The 27,923-nt window shown below is 40.3% G+C and overlaps 4 protein-coding genes across 7 annotated transcripts; 2 read left to right on the top strand and 2 right to left on the bottom strand.

The window, feature by feature from the left end:
• Position 1: 1 nt before the first annotated feature.
• Positions 2–19,085, bottom strand: smad2 (SMAD family member 2). Of its 4 annotated transcripts, none has more exons than XM_071465953.1 (11): positions 18,918–19,083; positions 15,699–16,261; positions 10,515–10,604; positions 9,601–9,794; positions 9,119–9,253; positions 8,783–8,857; positions 8,502–8,555; positions 8,186–8,398; positions 7,800–7,937; positions 6,097–6,241; positions 2–4,459 (listed from the first exon to the last, which is right to left on the bottom strand). In XM_071465953.1, the coding sequence occupies exons 2-11, from the start codon at positions 15,953–15,955 to the stop codon at positions 4,336–4,338; spliced, it is 1,425 nt and encodes a 474-aa protein (XP_071322054.1). In that variant the 5' UTR covers positions 15,956–16,261; positions 18,918–19,083; the 3' UTR covers positions 2–4,335. The 4 variants fall into 4 exon arrangements, with proteins under 4 accessions (XP_071322054.1, XP_071322055.1, XP_071322058.1 ...); XM_071465954.1 differs by having other exon boundaries at positions 8,795–8,857; XM_071465957.1 differs by lacking the exon at positions 10,515–10,604 and having other exon boundaries at positions 8,795–8,857; positions 18,918–19,085.
• A 938-nt stretch (positions 19,086–20,023) lies between these two features.
• LOC139611919 (N-acetyllactosaminide beta-1,3-N-acetylglucosaminyltransferase 2) lies at positions 20,024–24,140 on the top strand. Its single transcript, XM_071466949.1, has 2 exons — positions 20,024–20,298; positions 20,900–24,140. Exon 2 carries the CDS (start codon positions 20,929–20,931, stop codon positions 22,270–22,272), a length of 1,344 nt encoding a protein of 447 aa, XP_071323050.1. The 5' UTR covers positions 20,024–20,298; positions 20,900–20,928; the 3' UTR covers positions 22,273–24,140.
• Positions 24,141–24,716: 576 nt separating this feature from the next.
• LOC139611489 (heat shock protein 30-like) lies at positions 24,717–25,689 on the top strand. The gene has a single exon (XM_071466219.1). It carries the CDS (start codon positions 24,773–24,775, stop codon positions 25,574–25,576), a length of 804 nt encoding a protein of 267 aa, XP_071322320.1. The 5' UTR covers positions 24,717–24,772; the 3' UTR covers positions 25,577–25,689.
• A 1,115-nt stretch (positions 25,690–26,804) lies between these two features.
• Positions 26,805–27,662, bottom strand: LOC139611485 (heat shock protein 30-like). The gene has a single exon (XM_071466213.1). The coding sequence runs from the start codon at positions 27,638–27,640 to the stop codon at positions 26,837–26,839; it is 804 nt and encodes a 267-aa protein (XP_071322314.1). The 5' UTR covers positions 27,641–27,662; the 3' UTR covers positions 26,805–26,836.
• Between the last annotated feature and the right edge of the window lie 261 nt (positions 27,663–27,923).

The raw sequence follows: 27,923 nt of genomic DNA, 5'->3' as shown, positions 1-27,923 counted from the left end.
ATTTTTCAATTGAATTAAAACAGCTTTATTAGTGTACACTGTAAGAAGTTGTATGTATATGTAGAATAGTTGGAAAGTCTATGAAGATCATCATCAGTGTTTGAAGAAGACAGAAATCCTAACAGCTTTTCGTCTAATGGAATATGCTCTGCTGATAGCAAGAAAAAGCGTGTATGGTAAAATAAAAATAAACTATACAATAACACCACTAGTGACATGTAGAAACTTCACTTTCTCCAAAAAGCCACGCTCTTGGAAATTCAGAGAGAGGCTTTTTATCGGGTTACACAATTGTCATCACAATAATAATTAAAAAAAAAAAAAAAAAAAAAGTACATTATGTGATCTGTAAATAGGAATGTGGACCATCAGAATGTGTAGATGTAGCCTAAATGAAACCTCATTTGGTCTCATGTTCCATCTCCAAAACACAGAATCTTTCGGGAGTGAGGTTGGTTTTGGGGTACAATGTTAGGTGGCACTCATTGAAAGAAAAAAAATGTAGATACAAAGGCTTTTGCTGGAAAAAAAAGAACCAGTATGCCTAGTCATCTAGGCCTTCTAGGCCAGAAAGTAAACCATGGATATTTCTTAATGTGAAAATATGTCTGAGTATACAGTCCAAACAATCTGACGCTGCTGCATAGAACAAACATGTGGGTTAGCAATGATACAACAACCTTTATGGAGTCACTACATTTTCGTTTTAGCATTTGTGTACTGACCTTGGCAAAGTAAAGTCAACTTTTTCCCTAATAAATGACTTAAAAAACAGACCAGCAAAAAGACAAGACAGACAGGTGGACGAATAGATACACATACAGAGAGACAACATCACTGCATTTGGCTGGTTTTGTTTGGTTACAAGTGAGAATGGTATGGTTTTCCTAAAGAACAGTACAGTTCATAATTTGCCTGGGTCAAACCAACATGAAAACAGCTTGTCCTGCAGGGCCGTCATTTGCTTTTGAGATTCTTCAGAAGTGTTAATCTTATGCTTTGGTTGGAGTTCATTGCTCTGTAGGAGAGGATGTCATCCATCAAGTGTGTATCGAATGCAAGTTTTGTATTTTGCAGGTTCTGCAATATGTATGATTAAACGTCAGGATTTTTTGACCCCTCATCTTAGCCCTTGATTGATAAACTAAACCTTCATTATGCCTTCATTTGGTCTTCTACAACAAATTTTAAATGTACATTTCCCCCACATGTTGCAGTAGTGAGCAATGAAGACAGGAAATGTGAACGTGTTTACATGCACCAGCATCACTGTGCACCAAGTAAAGACCCTCATCAGATTTTTGTCACAGTTTGGAGAAAATCAAACACAATATCTGGAATGTGGCAGTATGAGTCAAGATGGTGGTGCAAGTATACACCTAGTCCCATTTACATATATTTACATGTACAACTTACAATCCCATTTTCCATGATAACTTTCTGCTTATGTATTCAGTGCTCAGATACACATGAGGAAATACACTTACAGTTAAGAGGCCTCAACAGGGATATAATATCATAATACCTGTGTGCACGTAAACACACTCTCCGTAAATTAACAGTGTACATACTGAGAATGAAAACAGCTGCAGTGCTAAAATTGGCAGCAGCTTTTACACTACATACTGGAATGTCACAGGTTGCTAAAATAAGATAAAATTCGATAAATTCACCTTACACAGTCAGAGCTTTAGGACTCAATACCAACTGCTATGATTCTGAAAATTAATACTATATTGCCAAGTTGCTGGATTAAATCCTAGTATCTCCAAAATGTCCAATTTCTGGTTATTTAAACAGCTTCATTTTATAATAAGCATGTTTTATAAAGGTATCTTCATCATTCAGCGACGTAATTAATCAAACCTCAAAAGGACATTGGCAAGTTTTGGCAAACATTACCACTGAGCCAATAAAATGCAATACCTGAAAACTGGAGCTATTAGGTTTTCATCAGCAGTTAGGTTTGAGAGAGTGGATCTGCAGTGTACAGGACATACTGTAAATACATGCATTCAGTCTTTGGGAGAGCATGATCATAATTTGGGTCACACCACTAGAGCTGAAGAATTAGTAACAGTAAGGCAAAGAAAATTTTATATTTTCCAAAACTCAGCAGCCACTTTTACCATTTTCGTGGTCAAATGAGGTTTTGAGGAAAAGAGGATGGTAATCATGATGACTTGACCTCTCGACCATTCAGCACACAACTGGCGCTGAAGAACTGTTTTCAGTGGTAAATGTTATATCCTATGCTACATACTTCACAAATCATCATCAAACTGTGATCATTTCAAACAGAGGGCATATTCTAAAAAAATATTGAATTCTAATAAAAAGGAAGAAAGCTTTGAAGATTTTAAATATGTTTATATATAAAAAATACATGAAAATACAAAAATGTAGCTAAAAGAATGTGTAAAGAAAATAATAACTGTAGTATAACTAGCTTGTCAATACTTAAAGCTTAAATACTTTGAGTTGAAAAGATTTGGACTCTAAAATACCAATGTAGGTACCAGCTGGCTCTTAGATCAGGGCAAGAAATCTCATTAAAGTCAAATGAATGCTCTAGACAATTACAATAAGCCAATTCAGACAATATAAGGACAAAATCTTAATAGTGAATACTCTAAAAATATGAAAGATTTTCTTTTAATTCTCTTAACTTCAAATGGGATTTGCAACATTCCTATCTGTACATTTCAAAACATATCTTGCTGTATTTTACATCAAAGGCATCTTTCTTACGGGTGCATGATTTGGGGCAGTGCAAGTACAGTATAGGGGCAGTTTTTAAAGTCTCACACTGCAGGACTTTTCCTATTTAAAAAATTGTCAATAATGGAGAAACCGTGCATCAGTCCAAGCATGCAATCAAGAGAGACTTGCACCGTTTCTACAACTGTGAAATGTTAAATGATGAGTGTTTATCTATTAAACAGCAGGGGGCGACGCTGACGCTTACACTCATGAGTTTTCACTGAGTCCTGATGCAGCCTGAGGCCAACATAAGACTCCCCTTCGTATACAAGATGATATAATTTTAAAAATGGAGAGAATGTAAGAGACAGAGAAAGCAAGACCATGCAGGAGGGAAACAGGGACAGTGCATCTTGTTGGGCCTCAAAAACTATAAGAACTGTGGAAAACGCCTGCATTTATCACTGTCTAAAGATTTGAACTGTATGAAGTTCCACAGGGGTGACATGTCATGAACTCTTGCTCTGAGGATTCCTTAGCTTACTCATTCCAGTTATAAATAAAACCTCCTCACAGAAGAATAAAAGAAATACTCAGTTCTGATCCACACTCTAACATCTGCCCCACTGCACACCCATTGCTAAATAGGACCAATCGACATTTAGCACAAAGAAGAAATGATTTTTTGCTATATCAAAACACGTGTGTTAACTAGCTATTTAAGTGATGTATGAACTGCAAAGGTTTGTCTCTGTTACAGTATCGGTGCGTGCATGTGAACATGTGAAGATGCAGTATGTAAGATTAATTAGAGACATAAACTTGTTCTCCCAGTGGTCACCCCTGTAAGAGCTGAAGACCATGCAGTCCTTTGCAGTTGGGTCTGTGGTCACAACAACACAGGACTGATGGGGAGAGAAGCAAGAAAAGTGGAGATAAAAATGGACCGGAAGTTTGGTCACCGAAACCAAGAAATGCTAAGAAATTCATGTCCAGGCGTGAAGCTGACTTTGGTTGAGCATGAGCCTGGAGTGGCAGAACAACTGTTCTTGTGTAAACGCAAATACTGATGCTGAGTCAAAGCTTGTGCTGTGGCAGATAGGTAGTGAAGAGCCAAGGTGGACTAGTGGTTGGAGAGACTATCCTGTAACTAAAAGGTCACATGTTTAATCCCAGGATCAGCAATTGCTTTGATATTGGAGGACACTACAGCCCCGTCCTGCTTTGTGTTTCTGAATCACAGCCTCAGTCAAACACCAAAAACATGAATGCAGTCAGGTCCGTTATGACATCAATCTCTCATCATTTTGATATTGCAGGGTGAATTCTATTATTATTAGGTCCATGATTACTGGAATGTCAGCCTGACGTTGATCCAACAGAGCCAAAGGTAATCATGTCCGATGTGAGATCACTGTAACATTCCACTACTGTCCATTAGTCATTTCATTGTCTCAACTTCCAGGTCCACTGTGTGATTTTTTTTTTTTTTTGTTTGTTTTTGGGGGGTTTTTTTCAAAAAAGTTGTTAGTACATCAGTTTAAGACCGCATGGTTGTCTCCTTTAGGACATACTGTTTGAAAGTTGCTTAATGTCAGTCTGACTTTTGTGTCCGCATAAGCAGGACCCTGTTTATGACATACTGGAACAGCGCACTGAGGGTGATCCCATCTGGGTCAGCACCTTATCCAACCACTGGAGGGGGCCGTTGAGATGCAGCTCAATCCAACAGGGGGTGCTGGTTACTGTCTGACGTCTGTAAGGGTAAAACACATCATAAGGGTAAAGACAAAGTTCCCACTGGTTCAGCTTGGTCCAGCTGTGGCTGAAAGTAATATGGTGCGTGGTATGAGATGGGCTTTTATTGATTATAATATCAGTGAAAGTCCTAGTAACATTTATAGATAATGACAGGATATCCCCGATTTCATATTGGTATTAATTATGTATAAGAAACGCTCACAGCATAATAGAAGAAGTTGTAGTATGTTAAATGCGTGAGTAGTAGTAAAGCACTTTTCTTAAATCAATTAACAACAAATAAATAAATTCAATGGGAGCTTGCATTTCCCAGGTCTGTCCAGACGATCAAACACAGCTGTTGTGGCCCTGCCAGGCTTGGCCCAGGCTTTATAAACAGCAGAGACACTGACTGTTAACCAGACCGGCTACACAGCAGCTTAACCCTGGCTAGTGAGGACAAGCCAAAACACCACCACAAACACTGCTGTCTGGCTCCTGGAAGGGTACAACACAAACCCGAGCCAGGAGCAGAACAGATGTTTGCTGGATGGATGGCTGGACGGCCACAGAGACAGAGATACAGGCAAATGCCCTGTAATCTCTCACATTTTGCAACAAAAGGGGGAATATAATAGAGATTAAGTTCAATTTTATCTGTGCAAAATAGGTGATGATTCAAAATCTGACGGTGAAATCTAAATTGTCTCTTAAACATCATGGATTATGTAATCTATACCAGAACCTGAAGGGATCCTGTCAAGGTGAAAGGATTCAGCTTGATCACTTCTCATCACTTTCTCAATAGAATGCAGTAAAACTATTGATGTATACATTTTTACAAGTTAATTTATTTAGGTTTCAGCAGTTGTACCTTTTTCTCAAAGATGCTGCTTCTATTTTTGTAGTTCTACTTAAGTTCAGTCCATTAAGATGAAGGCATACGACATCAGCCTGAGTCAGTGTTCAGAGCAGATGATACAGATGCAGCATTTGGAGAGTCTCCAGGTATTCCTGTGATCTAGCCACAGTGACTTCAGCTCAGCCAGTCCAGGCTTAAATATTATGATGAAAAAGTTGCCTTTTGCTGACATTTACAGCAGCCAGTGAAACCTGCCCAATGCAGCCTTCAGCATTTCATAGCTGTTTGTGTCACAAATATGTTGCAGTAAAGAAAATACTGATTCCTGTACAACCTAAAGAAGGTATACACTTAAAAGCCACAATACTAAGAAAACAATGCAGGCTATTGAGCCTGAGTCACACTAGGATTTATAACAGCAAAATTTCAGAACAAAGTCAATCATTTCAGAGCACCATGATCACTTGCACTGAGGCAGCTAAATGTGAGGACATGGAGGGTGGCCAAACACGAGGAGGCTCATATTAGCTGTTTTACACCATTCCATCCTAATTTGCTAGTGGAGAAGCAATAGTGTTGTCCTCTTCACACAACTAGAGACAACCAACAATAGCCACTGCACAGATAGCAAGTAGTCATTATGTCACCAACCTTCTAACATGACCAAGTTTCATGAGGAAACACAAATTAATTTCTCTGCATCACTTGATGGTCTAACCACACTTCTCCAACCCGCCACTCATCATGGATGATAGTAAAGGAGAGAATGATGTGCTTAGAGTGCAACAGACCTGTACTCTGCTCCCCAGCCCTTGACGAAGCTCATCCTGATGGTGCACATCCTGGTTAGCTGATAGACTGCTTCAAACCCCTGATTGACTGACTGGGCCAGCAGTGCAGCAAATTCTTGGTTGTTAAAAATCTTCAGATTACAGCCTAAAAAAAGAAAATAAAAAACATAAAATGCATTCAGTGTTTTGTTATGTTGCATCCTTATGCCAAGTTTTCCCCATCAATCTACACTCAGTACCCCATAATGACAAAGAAATAGAAAAAACAGAATTTTAGAAATTTTTGCAAATTCAATAAAAAGGAAAAACTCAAATATCACATTAACATGAGTAGTCAAACACACACCTGTCTGTATAAGGCCTCACAGACCAGAGAAGCCGTAAACATGTTTATTTCTGATGTAAAGTTACCCATTTTAACATAGAGGTCTATGGGGATTGACTCGCTTTTGGAGCCAGCCTCAAGCAGTTATTAGAGGAACTGCAGTTTTTGGCACAGCCGTGTTGGCTTCATTTATCAGCCCCGGAGGTTGCAGCTTGGTGTAGATTGATGAAGCAAAAAAAAAAAAAAAAAAAAAAAAAAAAAATATTTTAGCAGCATAATAAAATGTGAAACTAGAAGTACCACCTCATAGTTGTATGCCTCTGCCAACCAGCCAACTTTTAGGAAATATGGTCCCAATCTCCCCTTCTGTTCCTGAGTTTCAGCTTTGAATAATGGTCTGAGGTGTTTTTGCAGAATACTATGTGGTCACAGTGAAGTTGAGCTTTGACTATTTGGATATAAAATGTCATCACTTCGTCATGTTAGCCTGTTTGACATTTTTGTTAAATAAATAATTAGTGTATGAATTTGTGAGTTGTGGCCAACAACTTGTTTTGTGACGTCAAAGCAACCTTGACCTTTGACCACCAAAATCTAATCAGTTCATCCTTGAGTCAAAGTGAATGTTTGTGCCAAATTTGAAGACATTCCCTCAAGGCCTTACTGAGATATCACATTCACAAGACTGGGATCGACGGACATACAGATGGACAGATGGACAACCTGAAAACATAACGTCTCCAGCTCTGCCTGTTGCTGGCGCAGAGGCATAAAAACACTTAACATGTATATTTTCAAAACCTTACTTCGCCACGTCTTTGAAGATAACTTAAAAGCATCAAGCAGAGGCACTGTGAATCTGGGGGTGTGGGTGTATTGTATGTCGTTAATTATTCTCTACATGGCTAAAAAGTCCGACCACTGAATGTGTACAAGATATTTGTGCTTCCTTTAGGTATGATTCTGCGCCTCAGTGATGATATTGTTTGCAGTGCTCATTTGGCCAGAAATGAAATGTTCAAAGTTACATGGGTACAGATGAGTCAGTGTGCGTGGGTGAGAGTCTGAGAAAAACTGTCACATTGTAGAGGGCATTAGTGCTCTCCACCATGTAATCCTCGCTCAAGACTATTTTCATCATAAAGGTAAGCCATAATGTACGGAAAGGTATGTAGTTTTGTTTGGTGGCACTGACTCTTGTTCCTCATAGGGACCCAAGCTGCCAGATAAAAGTTTCAGTAGGAACTCAATCCAGACGACCCTCAACCCTACGACTACATCTTAACAGCAAACCATACTAGAGGCTTTTTGGAAGATGTAGAGCATTCAACTGGCTCAAAAGAAAAAAGTAAGAAATATTATGTGTGTGTGTATCAACCTGGTGGTATCTTGCAGACTGTGGCAGGATGCCAGCCGTATCGCTGGTTGCAGTTGGGACTCTGGACAAAAATGGCACTGTCGCTGAGGCACTCAGCGAACACCTCCCCTCCGATGTAATACAACCTCACACCGCGACCTGCAGAGTGTGAGACAGGAAATAATGTGAAGATAAAGGGACAAAAAGAAAGGCAGGAAGACATAAATCATGAAGAGGGTCTAAACATGTATATTTGCTCAAACAAATCAGTGTAAAGAATCTGAGAAAAACCGTTGGAAACCACTGAAAAGGAGTGCCGCAACATCCGCACCGTGCAAATCCTTTCAACCTTTTGTACTGATAGTAACTGATAAACTGCACGTGTGTGTGTGTGTGTGTGCTTGTACCTATATGTCTCCTTGTCATTTCAACTGTTGCGTTCCTGTTAACATTACTGAGAAGCCCTAGACAGAAGCGTTCAGAGTTGGAGGGGTCAGTGAAGCCATCAACTGTCAGAGATGGCTGTGAGGCGTGGAATGTCTCTCCAACCCGCTGGTTTAGCTCATAGTAGGCTATAGAGCACCAGAAAGCTGGTTCACTGTAGGTGACAGGTTGAAGATCTGAAGGGGAAAAAACAGATCTTTTTAACTTTTGGGAGCTGTTTATTGACTTATAATAAGGTTAACTAAAGTTGATAAAGATACACACATAAAGCAGTCTTACCAAGGCCATGACTGACAGGCGAGAGGGTGCTTGGCGACATTTCTGCTGGTGAGCCTGCAAATAACAAAGAACACCTTTTTGTAATCTGTATCATATTCTGTATTTGATATAGACTTTGTAAACTGTAGTTAATATGTTCACCGCTGAATTGTTGTATGTTTGTTAGAATGAGAAAATAATTGTGCGGGTTTCAAAACTGATCTTTTGACCTTTTATGTCTTTGTCCAGTCAATGAGATACACAACAGCATGTACACTACTGACAACATCAAACTGGTCTACCTGATTCCATACTTTGATTCATCTGCTGGTCGCTGGTCTCTCCATCCTCACTGATGTAGCCGGGTGGAGGAGTCTCTGTGCACACAAACATGAAATAAGATTACATTGTTGTACATACGAGACAGAAGTGAGGTCTTTGTGTTCTTGTAAGTTCTTGAGGGTTATGTATGTATGATCACATGTACATGGGAAAACAACCACCAGGCTGGCAATCTCACCTTTAATGAACAACCTTCTATTAAAAATAAATCCAGCTCTGGCTTGTATCACAGATAATGCAATAAGTGAATAGAAAATTAATGAAAAAATGTTTGACTTCCTGCCCTGCATACAGACCTGGTATATAGTTATTAGGAGGGTCTATGCCAGCAGGGAAGTTGGTATTTTCAGGGATGGAGTTGGTAAAGTCATCTAGAGGCGGAAGCTCTGTCAGAATCTCTGTATGGCGTGGCACCAACACTGGAGGCAGCACTAGAGAGAAAAGGAGTATCGTTGACAAAGGAAAATATAATTTGTTGCATTAATCAAAATTGTATAGTTAAATGCACTTTTTACCAAGAGATTGTGTGCAAAGATTTTCTGCTTCTTGCACACACATGAAAATACAGACAAAAAAAAAAAAAAACTTAAACACATCTAGAATAATTTCTACAGCACAATCTGAATGAAACCGATAATGAAAGTCCCAACAGTTTCAGCTGGCATGACTGACATCATTTATTGGAGGGCACCCTCAAAACCACAGCCAGCACTACTCACAGTAAAATCCTTTCACAATAACACACACACACACACACACAGTTCTCAAGGATCATTACCAGGCGTCTCCACTCTCTGGTAATGGTAGGGATTGACACACACTTCATCCTTCTTGAGGTTGAAGGCGTACTGGCAGGTGTCAATGGCCCTCAGCTCATGGTGGCTGTGAAGGTCGGGCCATCTCCATAGGCGGCAGTAGATGACGTGGGGCAGGCCCTTACGATGGGACACCTGAAGACGCCCGTCCAGTGACCTGAGAGGGTTGGGAGAGAGGAAGGCTCACAGCTCAGTGATGTGCCCAAGTCTTGACAGCAGACTATAAGCTGGAGGAACACTCAGAGGTGGTTGTGCTTTTTTTAGTATGTGGCCTGGTAGTGTCATAGGTAGGCAATAACCAAATATGAACAGAGGTTAACAAGAAACTCGCCACCCAGTGAAGTGCAGGACACTGATGTAGTTTTATGGCTAAACCTTGCTTTATGAGACTCATCAGCACAGTTGGAAAGAGCCACTGCACAGTCAGAATGATCACCAAAACAAGTAAAACAAAAACACATCAGTCTTTTCTCTTCCTCTGTAAATCAAAGTTATAACTGACTGGCCTCGTTTTACAGAAAAAAAATCTTTATGGTGGTAAAAGAGTAAGCGTCTCTATTAAAATCACCATTAAACTGATCTTTAGTCAAATATTTTGTAACATCACTGTGCTCAATAGAATAGATTCTGCATCTGCATTACATATCTTTCTAACTGCCGAATCCACTTATTACATACACATTTTTAAATATGACTCAATTATTTTCTTATTGCCTGTATTATATGCATTATTACACTGTTGCATTAAGAAAGGCGATAAACAGAAATGCCCAGACAAGTGCATTACCATTTTTACTGTGTAACTTTTGCAGCAAAGAAGAGATGTATAACAACTGTCCACTCATTTGTGCATTTGTGTGCGTGCGAGTGTATTCACCTGCTGTGGTCATGGTATCCGTACATGCCTGCAGAGTCCCACTGCTCTATCGTGTGGCCTGAGCCTAGACCCCATAGATCTGAGCAATTGCTACAGACACACAAACACACACACAAAAGACATGCATACACATGTACACACAAACACAGGACAAGTGCAAAAAAGGATAAAAATAAAAGCAAATAGATGGTGAACATGAAATGTCTTATTCCAAATTAGTAGGATGAAATCACAAATATTTACAGCTGGTCTCTTATTGACATGAAGGAAGGCACAAAAAGATGGCCCTCTCTCTCTTCAATAAGAGACTATAACTGGATGATAGGTGATCATATGACAACTCCAAATCTGACAGTGATGTGGTGCAATCAGGCGATGCAGGGAGCTAGACGGGATTAAATTGCAGCAGCCTGTTAAAACTTTTAGATGAAAGATGATACCAGGATGAAATAATCTTTGATTTCCACTTTCCCGCTCACATGTGATCTTACTCACACTGGAGCGAGACATGAAAAAGAATATGTCTCATCATTTTACTTGTTTTTGGGGCTTTAAGGTCAAGCAAGCTCCTGACTGCAAGGCCTGACTCCACGTAATATCTGAACTACACATACATATGATTCACATTTCTGTGTATTATTTCTAAGCCATGAGGAGAAGTGTGATGTGAAGCAACGAGTCACACAGGGTCACACAATATATGCATCTAAACAACAATATGTGAATGAGTGAAATAAAGAAATTCAATAGACTGCACAAAATGTGTGAAGACACGACGACAGAAAAAAAACATGTACAAAACAAATGTGTGTGTACGACTGAGGAAATCACACATCCCGACTGTTGCTAACTTGATCTCTGACGCTCTTGTGATTTATCTCAGCATGGAGAGGAGAGGAGAGGAGAGGAGATTCTGCTGTCTGATCAGAGGGAAGTGATTGCCAGACCTGTCTGTACAAGACCTGCTATCTCGACACTTATCATCCTACTGAAAGAGTTCTACAAATACAACCTCCAAGTATCCTATCTCCAGACACAGCTAATGCCTTGCCTTGTTCCCTCCTCACTTAAAGGGTCACCAGAACAATCACTACAGTGTCTGTCTGTCAAAAGGTCTCTCTGAGCAAGACTCATGTACTTATATAGTCACCTGTAAATCACTCTGGATGAAAGCTAGAATTGTAAATTAAATTGTTTAGTTATCAGTTTAACTGGATTATCTGCAAAACATCATGAGGATATTTTCACGCCAGAGCCACAAACCCTACTGTGTGCATTTCTGAAAACCTTCTCTGAAGTCATCCAGTTACCAACGCCCGCTATCTCTAGACACAGATGAGCTGTTGCCCTCTTCCTCTGTCTAACTTCCTACCTCCACCCAAGCCGAAATCTACAAAGCCCTACACCTGCTATCTCCTCACAATCCTCTAGACACCATTCTGACATCCTCCACCAAACAACAAAACAAGAACGACAAGAGAAAGAGCAATTTATCTCAGATTTGTATCAGCCTTGCTTCTCTGTATTCAAGGGGAAGTGAGCTATACATCAAAATGCCGGGAATGCTATCTGCCAAAAACTGCTGAGTGCTGTCAAATATCTAACATCTAGACCCACAACTTCATGGCAGGGCTTCCCCTAACATGTAATCAATCCTTGAAATAACTTATTTTGCAGATAGCCATATTTCCATTTAAACTCAATACCACTTTTTGTGAACTGATGAACACAGGACAGGCTATGCGTCTCTTCAGAACATCAGTGATTTTATGGTGATCTATGGCATAAAGATAATACAAGAAAACCATATGTAGTTCAAAATGGGGTTGAATGATATGAATCATATTTCAATTATTTTGGCAGAAGATTTCAGATGATTGTTTTTTCACTTAATTTTCACTGCAAAACAATTAAAAAATGATAATGTGACACAAACACACATTTGACCTCTGTCAAAAAAATTGCAGCTCCTGTGATTTTTTTGCAGCTCCAACAATTTAAATATTACACTTGGCCATATTGTGATTTTGATAATATTTCAAGTAACTTTTCAGCCCTATTTCAAACTTTCAAGCAAATGTCTAACAAGACCACCATCACCTTATCAACACCACTTCAGAAGCTATCTAGTTTACATTCCTTAGAGTGAGAAAACGGAGAGGCCTGGCATCAGACTCTTTCATCTCAGATGCTTCTACTTCTCCCCTTTTTATCTTTTCTGCTTACATTTACACTACCTACCCTCTACTACTCTTAACTTCCTGATATTTCCTCATCAAGTTGAACTATTTCAGCTACAGTCTATAACCACATACTTAGACACTTATACACATGCTTCATACTTCGTTTACAAAACTTCACAACACTCATGTGTCAGGAGGTACCAGCAGTGCCAGCTTCTCTGTTGAGGTGCTCCGTGGAAATGAGCCAGCACTGATGCTTTCACCAGCTCAATTCTATAACTTAAATATTAAGACGAATTATGGAGCATGTCGATGCAGAGTGTAAATCTACACAGGGTGCATTAGGACTGCAATGTGATTAGATCTGTCTGACCTCAGTACAGAGTGCATTGCTGAGAAAGTAACCACCCACCAGGAGCATCATCATCCAATATTACTAGAGTCATAGAAGATGAACCCCTGCATGATTAAATATAAGTAAACATGTGCAGTGCATTAACACCTCCTCTGCTAAACCTGCATCTGCCATGTTTATTTTTCCGGTCACCCCTTCAGCTTCTCACTGTGTCACAAAGCTGACGCATACCACATTTACTCAGATCACATTATGATGCTGGGTATAAAGGAGGACTTTCCCTATGTTTGTTCCCATCTGTCAAAAATTAACCTGAGGAAACATGGTGGTGCAGAGATCAGGAACAACATCCTTCAGTGAAAGAGCAGGGTTCAAGACACCAAGCCATCCGGTTAAAAAATGCAGTTCATTTGTGGTTGACATGAGTGTGAGGGATTTTTCTCTCTATGGGGATGAATTGTATTATTGATACCTTATAATTAAGGGAAACTAAGAGAAGCAGAGAGAGAGAAAGAAAAGGGGAGAAAGGGCAGATTACATGGAAAATTTGAGAAGGGAAGCTCATAAAATCTTCACAGAGCAGCCTGATCTGCTGATCCTCAGTGGATTGATTGACTTTAATCACATGCTTTTCATGAGGTTCCCTTGTCTTTGCCACTTCTGTCACGATAAGGTTTCACCTGGTCTGGTGACTTGGCTCATGTAACTTATCATGCGACACAGGAGAAATCTATACTGAAAGACACGTGAACCACTCAGGCCAAGTATCTACAGCATTAGCAGGGTTGGATGCAGAAAGGTTCCTTCAGAAAAAAAAAAAAAACTTAAAATTTACTCAAATGTGTATTTTCAAGTTAGTGAAGATGTAATGCAACTTGAGGTCAAGGTTTTCTGTTTGAAGAGTCTGTGGAGTCAGATATGATGGATGAAAGTTATTTGGGTTTTTTTTCCCACTATATCTTAGCTCCTTCTTTAGAACTGTTGCCAAGACTCTGAGATGATAAGTTACTTTTCACATTCAGTGACTTCTTGTGATACATCCTACATCAGTAATTGTATTTGTAAGTATTATTTCATTATTTCTTCTTTTTATTGCTTTGTCTTAGGTCTTAGACTTCCATTCTTTGATAACAACTTCAACCTTAAACAGTCTGTGTTAACTGTTCTTTGCCAACAGCAATCAACAGCCATTCAGACTGCCCTGTTTCTTTGTCCCCTTAAAGATTGTGTTTAATATTTAGATGCACCAATAGCATTTCAGAACTGCTTCAGGCGCCAACAACTTTATTAAATGGAGCGGCCAATGTTGAGTACGAATCCAAACACTTAATTAATCACTCCTGCTGTTGTCAGAAGTTACACACACCTGTGTTAAACAAATGTGTGGCATCAGTAAGACACACCAGCATTAGGCATATTTCTAGAAACAGCAGATGTTTATTACACCAAAGATCTTTTTGATCATAGTATCCAAACAACTGTTTGGATACTATGGGCACAGACACTGATGCTGCAGAGTATTGGTGCATCTCTACACGACTAATTTAATACATCCACTGTTGGAGTCTGTTAAAAGCTCTCAAGTCATCTAATTGAATCAAATTCCTCTGATCTTAATCTAATTGGCACTTTCTAACAAGTTGTGTCAACCTATCTAATCAGAGTTACAGGATGAAAGGCTTTTTTGTAACCGCAAAAGTCGGCAGCATAGACGCGATCAGAGCGTGTCACACTTCCAGCGACTGCTGAGAATAGGGCGAACCATCAGCAGCACTGCACACACTGCAAATCCATACATTTGCCGCATATAATCAACACAAGACAAGTTTGGTTGGTATCATGTGTTAGACATCTGTTTCCTCCAATCAGGTTTCACTTCTGCCGCCTTGCTAACCTATGGCACAACAGAATGGGGAAGTGGACCCATTGTTGCACAACAGAGACTTTTCTTACTGCAAGCCTGGGGGTGCCTGTCACACTCCTGCTTACTTTCATGTGTGTTGACACACCTCAATGTGCTAATCTGTATTGGTGGTATTGTGGTATACCAGTGCATACGAACTGCGGATGTGTGAATATGAGCACAACCTGAAGTGTGCCTAAGCTATAGGTCAATTATTACAATAGTTTTGATCCTCAATTAATCATTTAAGGCATTTATCACACAAAAATACCCAATTTCTTAGTTTCTGTGCTTATTTTGTCTGTTTTAAATAATTTTAAAATTATGTTTTGGACTGTTGGTTGAACAGAGAGGCAGAATGGGCATTTTTCTGACTATATTTTCAATAACTGTTCTAACTGTACAGCTATTAAAAAGCAATAACTGGCAGATTAATCTAAATTTGGAGTCTATGTGTAGGAATCTGCATCTGTTCGTCTGACCTGAGTATGATGATAAAACAGCTATTGGCAAGTTTACACGTGTTTGTGTTACCTCAATATCTTGACACATGGTTGTTACTACCCCTGTGACAGTGGTCTGCCTCTGTGTGTGTGTGTGTGTGTGTGTGTGTGTGTGTGTGTGTGTGTGTGTGTGTGTGTGTGTGTGTGTGTGTGTGTGTGTGTGTGTGTGTGTGTGTGTGGTACAGAGCAAAGCCAGAGAAACACAGAAGAGAGGGTTGCGTGCATGTGTCCTCATCTCACCTGGGTATGGTGACACACTTTGTGTTGCTGTTCTGTGTGCTGATGGCTTTCTCTAGCTCATCCAGCTGCCCCGTCTTCTTCAACTTCTTCACCAGGCTCTTCACAGCTTTTTCACACCATTTCTCCTCCTGTCCTCCTCCATTCTGCTCCCCTACTCCTCCTATTCCTCCTCCTGCTCCCCCACTACCTGCTGGAGTCTTTTTCCATCCCAGGAGGCGTTTCACTACCGGGGGAGTGAAGGGAAGGATGGAGGACATAGTGGCCTTTGTGTGTGTGGACCTAAGTGTGTTTTGATGCCCCTCTTAATCCAATGTGATGAGAAAAAGGGACAGGGGAAGAAGGGTGATACAGGTGATGGGCTATTGACTGAATTCCAACTGGAGATTAAAAAAAGCTATATATATATATATATATATATATATATATATGTATATACAGAATGTGTGCACGTATTTCTGAGTGATATCTAATCAGAACTAAGGCATAGAGCTTGAGGACCCTTTCGAAATATCAGATGGAAAGCACAAAACATTCGGAGCGGAGAATAGCACATCCAAAGAAACCTAAGAAATGAGGAAAGAGAGACAACACACATTAACACTTATGAGCGAGAGGACAGATAAGAAGATACAAAGAAACTCAGTGTGTAACATTAATTTGTGTAATGGTGAGAACAATTGTGCCCACACACCCAGATTCATGAACTGTTTATTTGCCCAGAGCCATGACTATGATATCTATCATAGCCCCCCGCTGCTAACCCTCCCACCATGTACCGTACTGTATGTCAGCCAAGCTGGCAGTCATAGCACAACACATCCTGTGCAAAGTTTTTAAGAATTGACTGATTGTGTTTTATGTTCAGCATTTGTTGGACAAACTCTGATGAATATACTCTACTGCTGGTGCACTTGTGCTTCTAAATCTTAACATGAAATGTAAGCTCTTCTGTTTGCACAAGGAGGTTTTTTATCTTGCAGAATCACTTCCAAACACTAACTCTTCAGATCCACTTAATCAAAGACTCATTTTTGGGGCGTGCAGATTGCATCAGTCACCTTACCAATACTGTACAATAAAAACTTACATATTGCATCTATTTAAATGTCACAATTACAAGCCAGCGTTAAATGAATAAAATTCTAGTTTCCTGTTGACATTTTTAAAACTTAAGTGATGGTTAAAGGGAGTAGATTTATTCTAACAAAAAACTGTTTTGACTAGATGCAACAGGGTGACACAAACATATATCATCAAACAGCATTTCACCATATATACCTCTTGGATCACAGGTCAGTTAAGGTACTGAGCTGTAGCTCACCACAAATTACATCTAAACATTTAAAGTATTCCAGACCTTGTGCACTTGAATAACTTTCAATTTTATTCCAAATAGCTGGGGGTGTGCTTGATTTTTTTCTTGATTTGGTCAACTTTAAAGAACTCTTTGTAGACAACTTAGAAAGTGTTGTGATATTCAATAATCTTTTTTTTTTTACTGAGAAAAGAGGAATTTATGTCTAAGGTGCAAATCAATGTCAATATCTATACTAATCCTAGACTAACCCTATAGTAAACCTATCCTATTATTGAAACCACTGTTCACCCTGTCATAGGAAAGCTGAGCAGCATCAAACTGTGTTAAACCCTGGTCGGGAGCTTAAAGCCTTACCAGATGAAACATGCTGCCCTATTCACACCAACAGCAAACCTTTTACGTTTCACAGATCATTCCTTCAGACTATCAGTCTTTTTGGCAGGTGAGCAATTCACTGTTTTTAATTTCATATTGGTTATAATGAAATGTGGAATTCAATGGCAGTAACACACACTTAACAGTTAGTTCTGGTTGAGCTCTGACTTCTATATGTAACCTTATACTGTATTATAGTTCATAGACCCATTTTCCAGCCTAATGAGGAAACACACATGCTCAGACAGAGCAAACTGAGAAATAGACTTAGACACTAGGGCAGAGTACTCTGGCTGAATTATTAAGTCAAATTTGAAAACTTATCTTTCTCCCAGTTCTCTCAACACGCAAACATTTTTTTTTTTTATTGTGTGTAGATTAGTGCTGCAGATTATTGATCACTGAGACATAAATAAAATCAGACAGAACCACTCAGTGATGGAGGTTTTTCAACTCGGCTGCCAGGGAGTAAGGGATAACTATCCTCAGCATGTTACCCTGAAAGTCCAAGCTCCTTCTAAGAATTAATTTCACAGGCTTAACCCTTGGACTGCTTACTATTAGTGCAAGTGTATGAATGGCTTTCAGAGTGAGTCAGACCATTCCTGAAAATAATTAACTACAGTCTTAGTCCCTGCAGTTCCTTGACATTGTCCGAACATCCAAACATGCTATATGCATAAGAGCTATCATACAACACACAAATAATAGCTTTGGAGATGCCAGCACAAGAGTCAGAGGCTGGAAGAAAGTATGTCTATGTCAAATATTGTACATTGATTTTTGGGTCCTTGTGAAGTGATTCTTGAGCAGAATTAATTCAGACTTGTGGTTGCTCCTTTTACTCAGGGCTGAGGCATAAAAGAGACGTTGTAAGAAACTCTTAAACGAGCAGAAGCTGATGCATTGCTGCTGGGGGCGCCGGGGTCGTATGTGGGAGCCTCTGAAAGTGAACAGAAAGTCTTAATGTAAGGAACAAAAAGCACAAAACGTGCTGATATGGCCACAACGCATGTGTCTACTCGGAATGCTGACCACGACAATCAGGGCCTTGTGGGCAAAATAAGCAACCTTATTTTGTCTGAACCGTCTTGTCTTTTTTTGTGAGAAACTGCCTGTTTGGGTTACTCCCCCCCCCCCCAGAAACCATACACATAACAAACGCACGGTTTGGAGAATAAGCTAACGCTACTAACTGCGATACAGACTGGACAGCCAGTGAATGTAGACTTCCACAAGCCACAGAAAGCGACTTGGTTTCACCGCTGGATGTCGTTTACTGTGATATACAGGCACAGTGAAAATATTCAGGTTTCTTTTGTCTCGAAATGACTGATAGTCCCCCTCCACCACCACTCCCCCCCTTCCCCTCACCCCCTGCACTCCTCCTCCCCTCGCCTCCAAAAAAAAAAAAAAAAAAATCCGCTAGCAAGCTTGCTACTTTGTGTCACAGACAAATAAATAGGTCTGTTGCATGTTTTCTCGCTTGCAATTCAAATCTGTTTAATTGTTAAAAACACACTTACCAAACGAGGAGGTGAAAGGACGCCGAACGGTCACTCGGGTACCTGTCAGAAAAGCCTGCCTGTTCATTATAAATGCATCCAGAGAGACTTTAAACTGTATTTTCCACATCCGAGCCGCCGGGATGATGATGGCCCCTCATTCAAAGCTCAACCAAACATGTATAGCAAAACATAAACGGCAACGCGACGCCACTACGCCCCGCCTCCTCTGCCTTCCTATTGGCTGAAACCCGGGATTCAGCCGATAACCTGTTGCCAGATGGGTGTTCTATTGGCTTGAGGTCGTGTCCGTCATACGTTGTTACGTACGAAGGTATGTCGGTGATGTTTATCAGTGGGTACCTTGATTGTCCTTTCAGAATTGCATAATACAGTAGCTACTCAATAGAATTGAATTTAGTAGCATTTAATACAGATAAATGCAGCCTCATTGACAGAATAATAAAATTGAACACAGCACTTTTCTTTTTTTTTTTTTTTTTTTTTTTACGTTTCTCACTCTTGTGGTTTCACACCCCCCACTCCTGTGATTTAACACCAATGCACACATGAGAGGCTATGCAAAATTTGTATATCAGTAAAAGCATAAAATATATTAAAACTACAGTAAACAGTATAGACTAGTCACTAAATTGGCTTAACAAGGCTGAACATAAAAGCGTATTTCTTCTTAAATGTTTTTTGTTGTTGTTGTTGTTCATTTAATCATAGATGCAAATATTTAAAGGATATTGAAGCATCATGCCAAATAAAGTGCAGAGCAGTATCCTTATGTAATATAGACTACCACATGAGGTAGCATATTTTGATAGGTGTGGTGAAGTACTTTTTCATGTTTGTATTGGCAGTGAAATGTAAACAGCAAAAATAAATGACCACATTTTGCGTTTGCTTCAACCTTTCATAGGCCAATTGGCCGCATCATGCAAATATGCAGACGTGCGCCTGCAGCACCTGCATGCAAACAAAGCAAGGTCTCTCTCTAGATGGAGAAATCATTGCCTGGTGAAGTTGCTGTTCATGCTTCAAAAACAGTCTGTGCCAGCAGGAGTCTAAGCCTGCATCGATCCTGTGACTATTTTCCTCATCATCCACCATAGTGTCAAGGAGTCAGGGGCGCATGCTCTGTGCGCACAGTGTGCCTCACCTGAGACCTGTTGCTCAGCTGCGGATGCCACTGTGAGAACGTCTGTTCAGGAACTAAACTATGCTTCTGCTTAACATTCATCGTTATGGACATAAATGAAGCGCTACAGACCTGCCACGCTATTACCAGCCTATAACCAAGCCGGATGAAAAAAACAAAACAAAAGGGGGACACCTCAAGCCAGTGTGTCTTTTATGTCAGTCGGCTTAAACAACGAGAGAAGTTCACTCACTTGTAAGTACTTGTATGCTTTGCCTTCCATTCATTGCTTAAATTCGGTGAAATGTTTGGTAGTTGACTGGTGTAAGAATGACTTCACAGCAAATTGTTACAGCTTTTTGCTGCACGGCCCATACAGAAACAGTGTGTTGGACACCTGAGATCTATTTGGCCTTTTAATTTTTTCATACAGTGGAATTAAGTTATTTAAAACGTTCAAAAACAAAAGAAAGAAAGAAAGAAAGAAATAGGATAGGTGTGAGAAATGTGAAGCTATAAACACCAATGTGGCAGTGTTTACCCAACTTTTAACAGTGAAGAAGAGAGTTAAGCTGCATATTACATGTTCCACAGTGTGTCTACAGGGGCTGTGTGCCTAGTGTCAGGTAGATGCAGGATGATGCTCTGAGCGTGTAGACAAGAACAGCTAATAACCCTCACTGGACCATCACCAAGGAGACAAACTCCAGAGGGATGACTGCAGTGTTTGCTATAAAAAAAATTAGGTAGACCAATGCCACTGCAGTGGTCTGAATTCATCGAGGAAGGAGGGTAATTGAAATGTTTTCTCCATTATGACTTATCTCCTTACATGCTATTTTTCATCTGTGTGCAGGTGTGTGTCTGATTTGTACACGGTAGGCCATGGGCAAATGCTGCAAATGCAACAGGAGACTGCTGTGCATGTGCTTGCTGCCTTGCATGATGACTGGCCACCTTCTGATTTATATCATCGTGTCCATATTCGTCACCATCTCCTACACTCCTCCAAAAATAAACGTCCACTATATTGCCCCGGGGATTTCTCCTAACTCTTCTGCTTTGGCCTCTCACCCACTTGGCCCTTTCTGGAACCTTCGTCTGGAGGACAGTGCCCTGTGGAACCAGTTGCAGCATGTTTGGGATCGTCAGCACAATCCAATACTGCGAGGAAACACAAGTGGGGTAATGAGGAAGCCAATAGTTAAGCTTGAGTCAGAAGTCGAGGATGAATGCCTTTCTAACTGCATGTCACACAAGTGTTTGGTCCCTCATATGCATGATTTAAACAGCCTGCCTGAACAAATGATATCATTTATCAGGTCAATGCACTGCAGGGAGTATCCACTCCTGATCAATCAGCCTGGTTTATGTAGGAGGAACAACAGTAGTTCTGGTCTGGACACCCCTATGCTCCTAATGGCTGTCAAATCTCAAGTAGGGAACTTTGAAAACAGACAAGCCATCCGTGAAACTTGGGGACGCAGTGGTCTGGTAAAGGGGGAATCAAATAAGAAAGGAGGAGTAGTGCAAACAGTGTTTCTACTTGGAAGGCAGGACGCAAGTACAGGTCCTCATCCAGACCTCAATAACCTCTTGGATCTTGAGAACCAGAAATACCGGGATATCCTTCAGTGGGATTTTAGAGACACTTTCTTTAACCTGACCCTAAAGGACTTGCTGTTCTGGCACTGGCTCCAACAATACTGCCCTACTGCCATCTTTGTGTTCAAAGGCGATGATGATGTCTTTGTTCGAACAGATGCCCTTCTGGATTACCTGAACAAGCAGTTGGAGGAGCACAACCTGCGGAGAGCCAACACAAATGAAACTGGCATGAATTTGTTCGTCGGGGAAGTCATCAGTAATGCAATGCCAAGCCGGGAACCATCCACTAAATACTACATACCAGAACGTTTCTACAAAGGTGGTTACCCTCCGTACGCAGGTGGAGGAGGGGTGGTGTATTCTGTCTCACTTGCGTTACGACTGAGAGAGGTGTCTCAGAGGGTGCGCCTCTTCCCAATAGACGATGTGTATCTGGGAATGTGCCTGCACAGACTTGGGCTCACTCCAAGCCATCACCCGGGTTTTTTAACCTTTGATCTCCCAGAGACAGACAGGGGCAATACTTGTGCATACAGATCTGTTCTACTGGTTCACAGACGGAGTCCCAAAGAGATGCTGACGCTATGGAAGCAGCTCCAGAATCTCCCCAGTCAATGCTAAGGCTCATTTGCCTTCCAAATAGGGATTCATTGAGTACAGGGTGAATGCTCCCACCGCACTCAATTGAAAAATGTGATCTACACAGTGGCTGGACCTTCTTGTCAAGCAGGTAGTTCCCTATGAGGGTTGCATGTAATGTACCTTTCCTCCAAAGAGTTATGTAACTCTGAGGAGGAGACTGATCTACCTCAAAGGGTACTTTTATTTTGAGGGCATTAGACAAATAGTTTTTAATCACTACTGATATGTAGATTAAAAACGAATTGTTATTTCAACCTAAAAGTTTTATTTTACTACCCTATAAATAAAATGTAAATATAATACCTTGTTTATAATAGTAATAATAATCACATATATATATATATAATTGTTTATAATGTTTGAAGAGAGTACCTCAGATATCTTTGTGATATGCTTGAAGTCACATACCTACTTTGCCCAACTTTGAAAATGGACCAGATCCTGGTGAAATTGATCATTTTCATGTGCAGTGAGCTTGGTAATACTATAAAGCAGTGCCCGACTTTGACAGTGGTTATCTTCCAGCCAGGGAAGGTGTAATGTTAAGAAGAATTATTACCAGCCGTGACAGCATGGCTGGTGTTGTTTTCCCCTTGTGAGTCTGTGTTATCATGGCAAAATGTGGTCCAGAATGCACCTTCTGAAGCAGGAATTACCACAGAGGCGGTTTGGAGGTGAATATGTCTGTCTGTCTGTCTGTCTGTCTGTCTGTGGACAGATTCTGTCAGCAAAATAGCATCACAACCCTGCAAGATACAGCCATGAAAATATACACGTCTGTAATTGACACCAAAATGAAATACATGCAATTTTTTTTCCTGCACGGATGCCAATTAAAAGAGAGGCTTTCAGATATGACTAATTGTTTTTCACTAATGGTTACTAAAAATAAAAGTCCACAATTATTGATTTGAAAAATGAATAGGACTGAATCTAGTCATGTTATGCAGTTGATTATTTATTGAATAATTTTGTCTTCAAATTGGAAGGGGTGAGGTATTATTGGAGATGAACCAGAATTAATCTTATTTGTTACTATAACAATGTAAATAAATGTGGGTAAATAAATGTTTGTATCTAGAATTTCTTTGAATATCATGATTTATTTATTGTATTTATGGGCTTATAATTAAATTATCTTTTGGTTGCAACAATATATAAAAATAGGATGAGCTGCTAACCGCTAACTAACATCTCTTTGAAAAGGCAGATGTGGAGGTAAGGCATTAAGCAGCTCAAAAAACACCAGCCTTGCAAGCACAGCATAGTGATTAAATGCATGTAAATAATTACTGAGACCATTTCTAGTCTGATATTTGTAGGGTTCATGTGGTCAGTCATGTAAGCAGCTGTATCATTGTACAATACATAGAGGAAGTTGTGTGTGTGTGCGTGTGTGATAGTTCACTTTGGCTCTTAACAGTAGAAGTGCACTGCTTTGCATGTGGGTCATAAACAAATAGGGATGATGACTTTTTTGAGCTTTGCAATATGTTTTGGGTTATACCTACTTGTTGTCATGAGTGTTTCGAAGCAAATTTTGTGAGGGAAAATTGTAGTTGTATGAGCATAAACATAAAGCATAAAGTACATGTAGTATACTTTAGATACCTTTGTATATTTAGTTTACATACCAGACATAAAAAAAGCCAAAGTGAATGTATTTTATTCATAGCCCGACAAGTTTATATTAAAACAGAGGAAGGAGAGGAAGGAGAGGGAAAGAGACCCCAGGAAATGAATCTCTTCCAGGGAGAGTGAAAGTTGTCGTAGCAAAAAACACCAAGAAAAAGAAAGGACATATAAGACACTGAGTGTCACTTGTGTTCACATTGAACAATTATAAAATGGGTAAATTATGGATTAAACATTGATTCTCAGATTAAAAGGGTTATATAACATCAGAAAACAGCATGCTTCGCTAGGCTTCTCTTCCCTTCTCTTCTCTTCTCTTCTCTTCATTGTATTAAGTCTCATCTTGTCTGGTCTCCTTCATTGATTTTGGTACTAATATGCAGACAGTGGCTTCAGAGAAATGTGGTTGTAAAAAGAGTGAAGTATATCCGAGGACAACAGGAGGAAGACTACTGAGCTGCTGAACTCTAATGATGTGGAGTGGAGAGATGTAGGAAAGATGAATTCAATTGCAATGCATTTATATTCAAATTCACCAACAAATGACATGCCAAAGCTACTCTAAACAGTTTGAATGCAACCATTACTACCTCTACTACTACTGCTATGGTAGAGGCTACAATTAGACTTTTATTGTTTTTCCTTCCAATAATATCTGTCTTTATACCATCTGAGGTAAGTGAAACAATTTTAAATGAAGTGACACTTTATTATAATGATATGAATTTGAGTGACATCTACTGTTGAAGTCCTGCAAATGCAGGAATGTTCCTGAAAAAACAGGAGCGATCCAGTGACGTCATCAGTCCTGAGTAACAGCTCCACCCAGTGGAGAGCTGTGGTAATGACAGGAAAGTTCCTGAAGACTCTGGAGCTCCTCCAGGTAGAATATAAAAGCTGGGACAGTCCCACTGCTGAGACACAAACTACACAAGCAACACAGAGGAGAACAGACACTTGGACAGTGTTTCATCACACAACAAGAGGACTCAACACTAAACACACACTGAAGATGCTGTGCTCTCATGGATTCCAGTCTGCCCTCAGTCCAGTCAGCTTCTACTGGCCTGTACGCAGTCTGTGGCCAGAGGTCAAACCTCTGCTCTACCAGCAGCATCTACTGCAGAGAAACCTACAGGAGCTGTGCAGCAGTCTGGAGCTGATGGACAAACTTCAACACAACACCCTGGAGGAGACCAAGCCTTTCCACAGCAGCGTGGCCGTGCAGCCAGTCTCCTACCAGCTGGAGAAAGAGGGAGAGCACTTGAAGCTGACTCTGGACACTCGAGGCTTTTCCCCAGAGGAGCTGAGTGTCAGGCAGGTGGGCAGGAAGCTGAGAGTCAGCGGGAAGACAGAGAAGAAGCAGGAGGACGGGAAAGGCTCCTACTCTTACAGACTCCAGGAGTTCAGACAGGAGCTTGATCTGCCTGAAGGCCTGAACCCTGAAGCCGTCACCTGCTGCCTGGCTCCAGACGGGAAGCTCCACATCCAGGCAGCCAGAGCTCCATGTGCTGAGGAGGCTGAGAGAGAGCTGACTATCAAGAGGAGCCTGGAGGAGAAAACCCAGCAGAGTGTGTGTTCACACACAGAAGGCAGCAGCACAGAGACAGACAACAGCACACAGGACGAACCTGAACACATGGACTGATCACACTGTTGTTGTGCCAATGACAAATATTTTATATGGATGAATGATGATCATAATTACTTTTGTATGTTTGTGTGTACAACTGAACATGGTTAAATAAATGCATTACAAACTAATTATTATTTCTTTGGTATTTTTACCAATCCTTTCTTTTTCTTTTTCTTCTGACACAGACATGTGCAGGTAAATCTTACAAGAAATCATAAAAAGAATATGGAAGGACTGGAGGGAAACTTTCCATTAGTAAAATATCTAAAATATGTAATTGACATGTCTGAAAAAAGGGTGTAAAATGTACAAAAATAGTAATTACGATTCCCAAAAGAATCAATAAAATATGCAACAAGAATTAGTAAATTATCTCAAGAAAGTATGAATAAAATATGTGGAAATTATTTGGAAAATGTCCAACAAAGCTCAGAAAACTATCAATAAATATTAGTCGAGGGTTTTATAAAGTTTTGTACAATATGTCAAAACAAAATGTAAAACAAAACAAAATAACCTATCACAAAAGTGATTTTCATGACTTTTTTTTTTCACTTAAACATTTTTAAACAAATGCCAGTATCATGGTTTTTTAGAGGATGGATCAAGTTAAATCTGGTGTTTGTAAAATTAATAAGACCTGCACACTTAACTAAACAGGAAAGTGTAGAGTAGATGTGAACAGAAATCTTCCCAAAAAATGCAAAGTGTGTTTGAACATCTTCACTGTGAGCCCTCCAGTTCAGACTGAGTGTGTGTTTTATCTCTGTGTAATCTTTGTCTGAATGTGATGAAGTTTGTTTCTCTCCCAAACAGAATGAAACGCATGTCGTTCACTCTGAACTCTCACAGATGACACATACTATCAACCGGCACAAGCTGAATTCAAGAGGACGACTCTGAAGAAGAGGTTCAATAAAGATTGTTAGAAAATAATATTTGAAAACCATTTTAGTTTATGTTTATTTATTTAATTTACCATTTAGTTTGTATATGTCAATTACATATATTAAATGTTTTACTAATGGGAGGTTTCCTTCTTGTCCTTTCATGTTCCTTTTTTTTTTTTTTTTTTTTGGAAGCTTTACCTGCACATGTCTGTGTCAGAAGAAAAAGAAAAAGGAAAAAATAAGTCTTAACACCAAAGAAATAATAATTAGTTTTTAATGCATTTATTTAACCATGTTCAGTTGTACACACAAACATACAAAAGTAATTATGATCATCATTCATGCATATAAAATATTTGTCATTGGCACAACAACAGTGTGATCAGTCCATGTGTTCAGGTTCGTCCTGTGTGCTGTTGTCTGTCTCTGTGCTGCTGCCTTCTGTGTGTGAACACACACTCTGCTGGGTTTTCTCCTCCAGGCTCCTCTTGATAGTCAGCTCTCTCTCAGCCTCCTCAGCACATGGAGCTCTGGCTGCCTGGATGTGGAGCTTCCCGTCTGGAGCCAGGCAGCAGGTGACGGCTTCAGGGTTCAGGCCTTCAGGCAGATCAAGCTCCTGTCTGAACTCCTGGAGTCTGTAAGAGTAGGAGCCTTTCCCGTCCTCCTGCTTCTTCTCTGTCTTCCCGCTGACTCTCAGCTTCCTGCCCACCTGCCTGACACTCAGCTCCTCTGGGGAAAAGCCTCGAGTGTCCAGAGTCAGCTTCAAGTGCTCTCCCTCTTTCTCCAGCTGGTAGGAGACTGGCTGCACGGCCACGCTGCTGTGGAAAGGCTTGGTCTCCTCCAGGATGTTGTGTTGAAGTTTGTCCATCAGCTCCAGACTGCTGCACAGCTCCTGTAGGTTTCTCTGCAGTAGATGCTGCTGGTAGAGCAGAGGTTTGACCTCTGGCCACAGACTGCGTACAGGCCAGTAGAAGCTGACTGGACTGAGGGCAGACTGGAATCCATGAGAGCACAGCATCTTCAGTGTGTGTTTAGTGTTGAGTCCTCTTGTTGTGTGATGAAACACTGTCCAAGTGTCTGTTCTCCTCTGTGTTGCTTGTGTAGTTTGTGTCTCAGCAGTGGGACTGTCCCAGCTTTTATATTCTACCTGGAGGAGCTCCAGAGTCTTCAGGAACTTTCCTGTCATTACCACAGCTCTCCACTGGGTGGAGCTGTTACTCAGGATGTCTTTGGATCTTTCCTGTCTGATCAGGAAATTTGCTATTTCAAACATGGTTATCACTGGTACAAATCAAGATTTGACATAGACTATAGAATCAGTCTGTAAAATATGTGTTTGGAGGCCCCTTAATCCTGGTAAGACAATACAAATTTTGAAATATACACAAGTTAGTCTTCCAGAGTGTCTTCAACATAGGTACTTTCAAAGTTGGTTTAAATTTGTTTTTTGTTTTTTTTTTTTAGTTTCA

This window comes from Trachinotus anak, unplaced genomic scaffold, assembly GCF_046630095.1.
Source record: "Trachinotus anak isolate AG129_WGS33_773 ecotype Australia unplaced genomic scaffold, CSIRO_AGI_Tana_v1 ptg000028l, whole genome shotgun sequence".
In the NCBI taxonomy this organism is placed as follows: domain Eukaryota; kingdom Metazoa; phylum Chordata; class Actinopteri; order Carangiformes; family Carangidae; genus Trachinotus; species Trachinotus anak.
This window is presented reverse-complemented; position numbering and strand designations above follow the sequence as displayed.

Coding starts and splice junctions, on each gene's coding strand:
- LOC139611485 (XM_071466213.1), bottom strand. CDS start 27,640: ATGACAGGAAAGTTCCTGAAGACTCTGGAGCTCCTCCAGGTAGAATAT.
- smad2 (XM_071465953.1), bottom strand. CDS start 15,955: ATGTCCTCCATCCTTCCCTTCACTCCCCCGGTAGTGAAACGCCTCCTG. Junction 10,605..15,698: donor AAGTGTGTCACCATACCCAG/GTGAGATGAGGA, acceptor GTGTGTCTGTAG/CAATTGCTCAGATCTATGGG. Junction 4,460..6,096: donor GGCTGGGGAGCAGAGTACAG/GTCTGTTGCACT, acceptor TTACCCTTACAG/ACGTCAGACAGTAACCAGCA.
- LOC139611489 (XM_071466219.1), top strand. CDS start 24,773: ATGACAGGAAAGTTCCTGAAGACTCTGGAGCTCCTCCAGGTAGAATAT.
- LOC139611919 (XM_071466949.1), top strand. CDS start 20,929: ATGGGCAAATGCTGCAAATGCAACAGGAGACTGCTGTGCATGTGCTTG.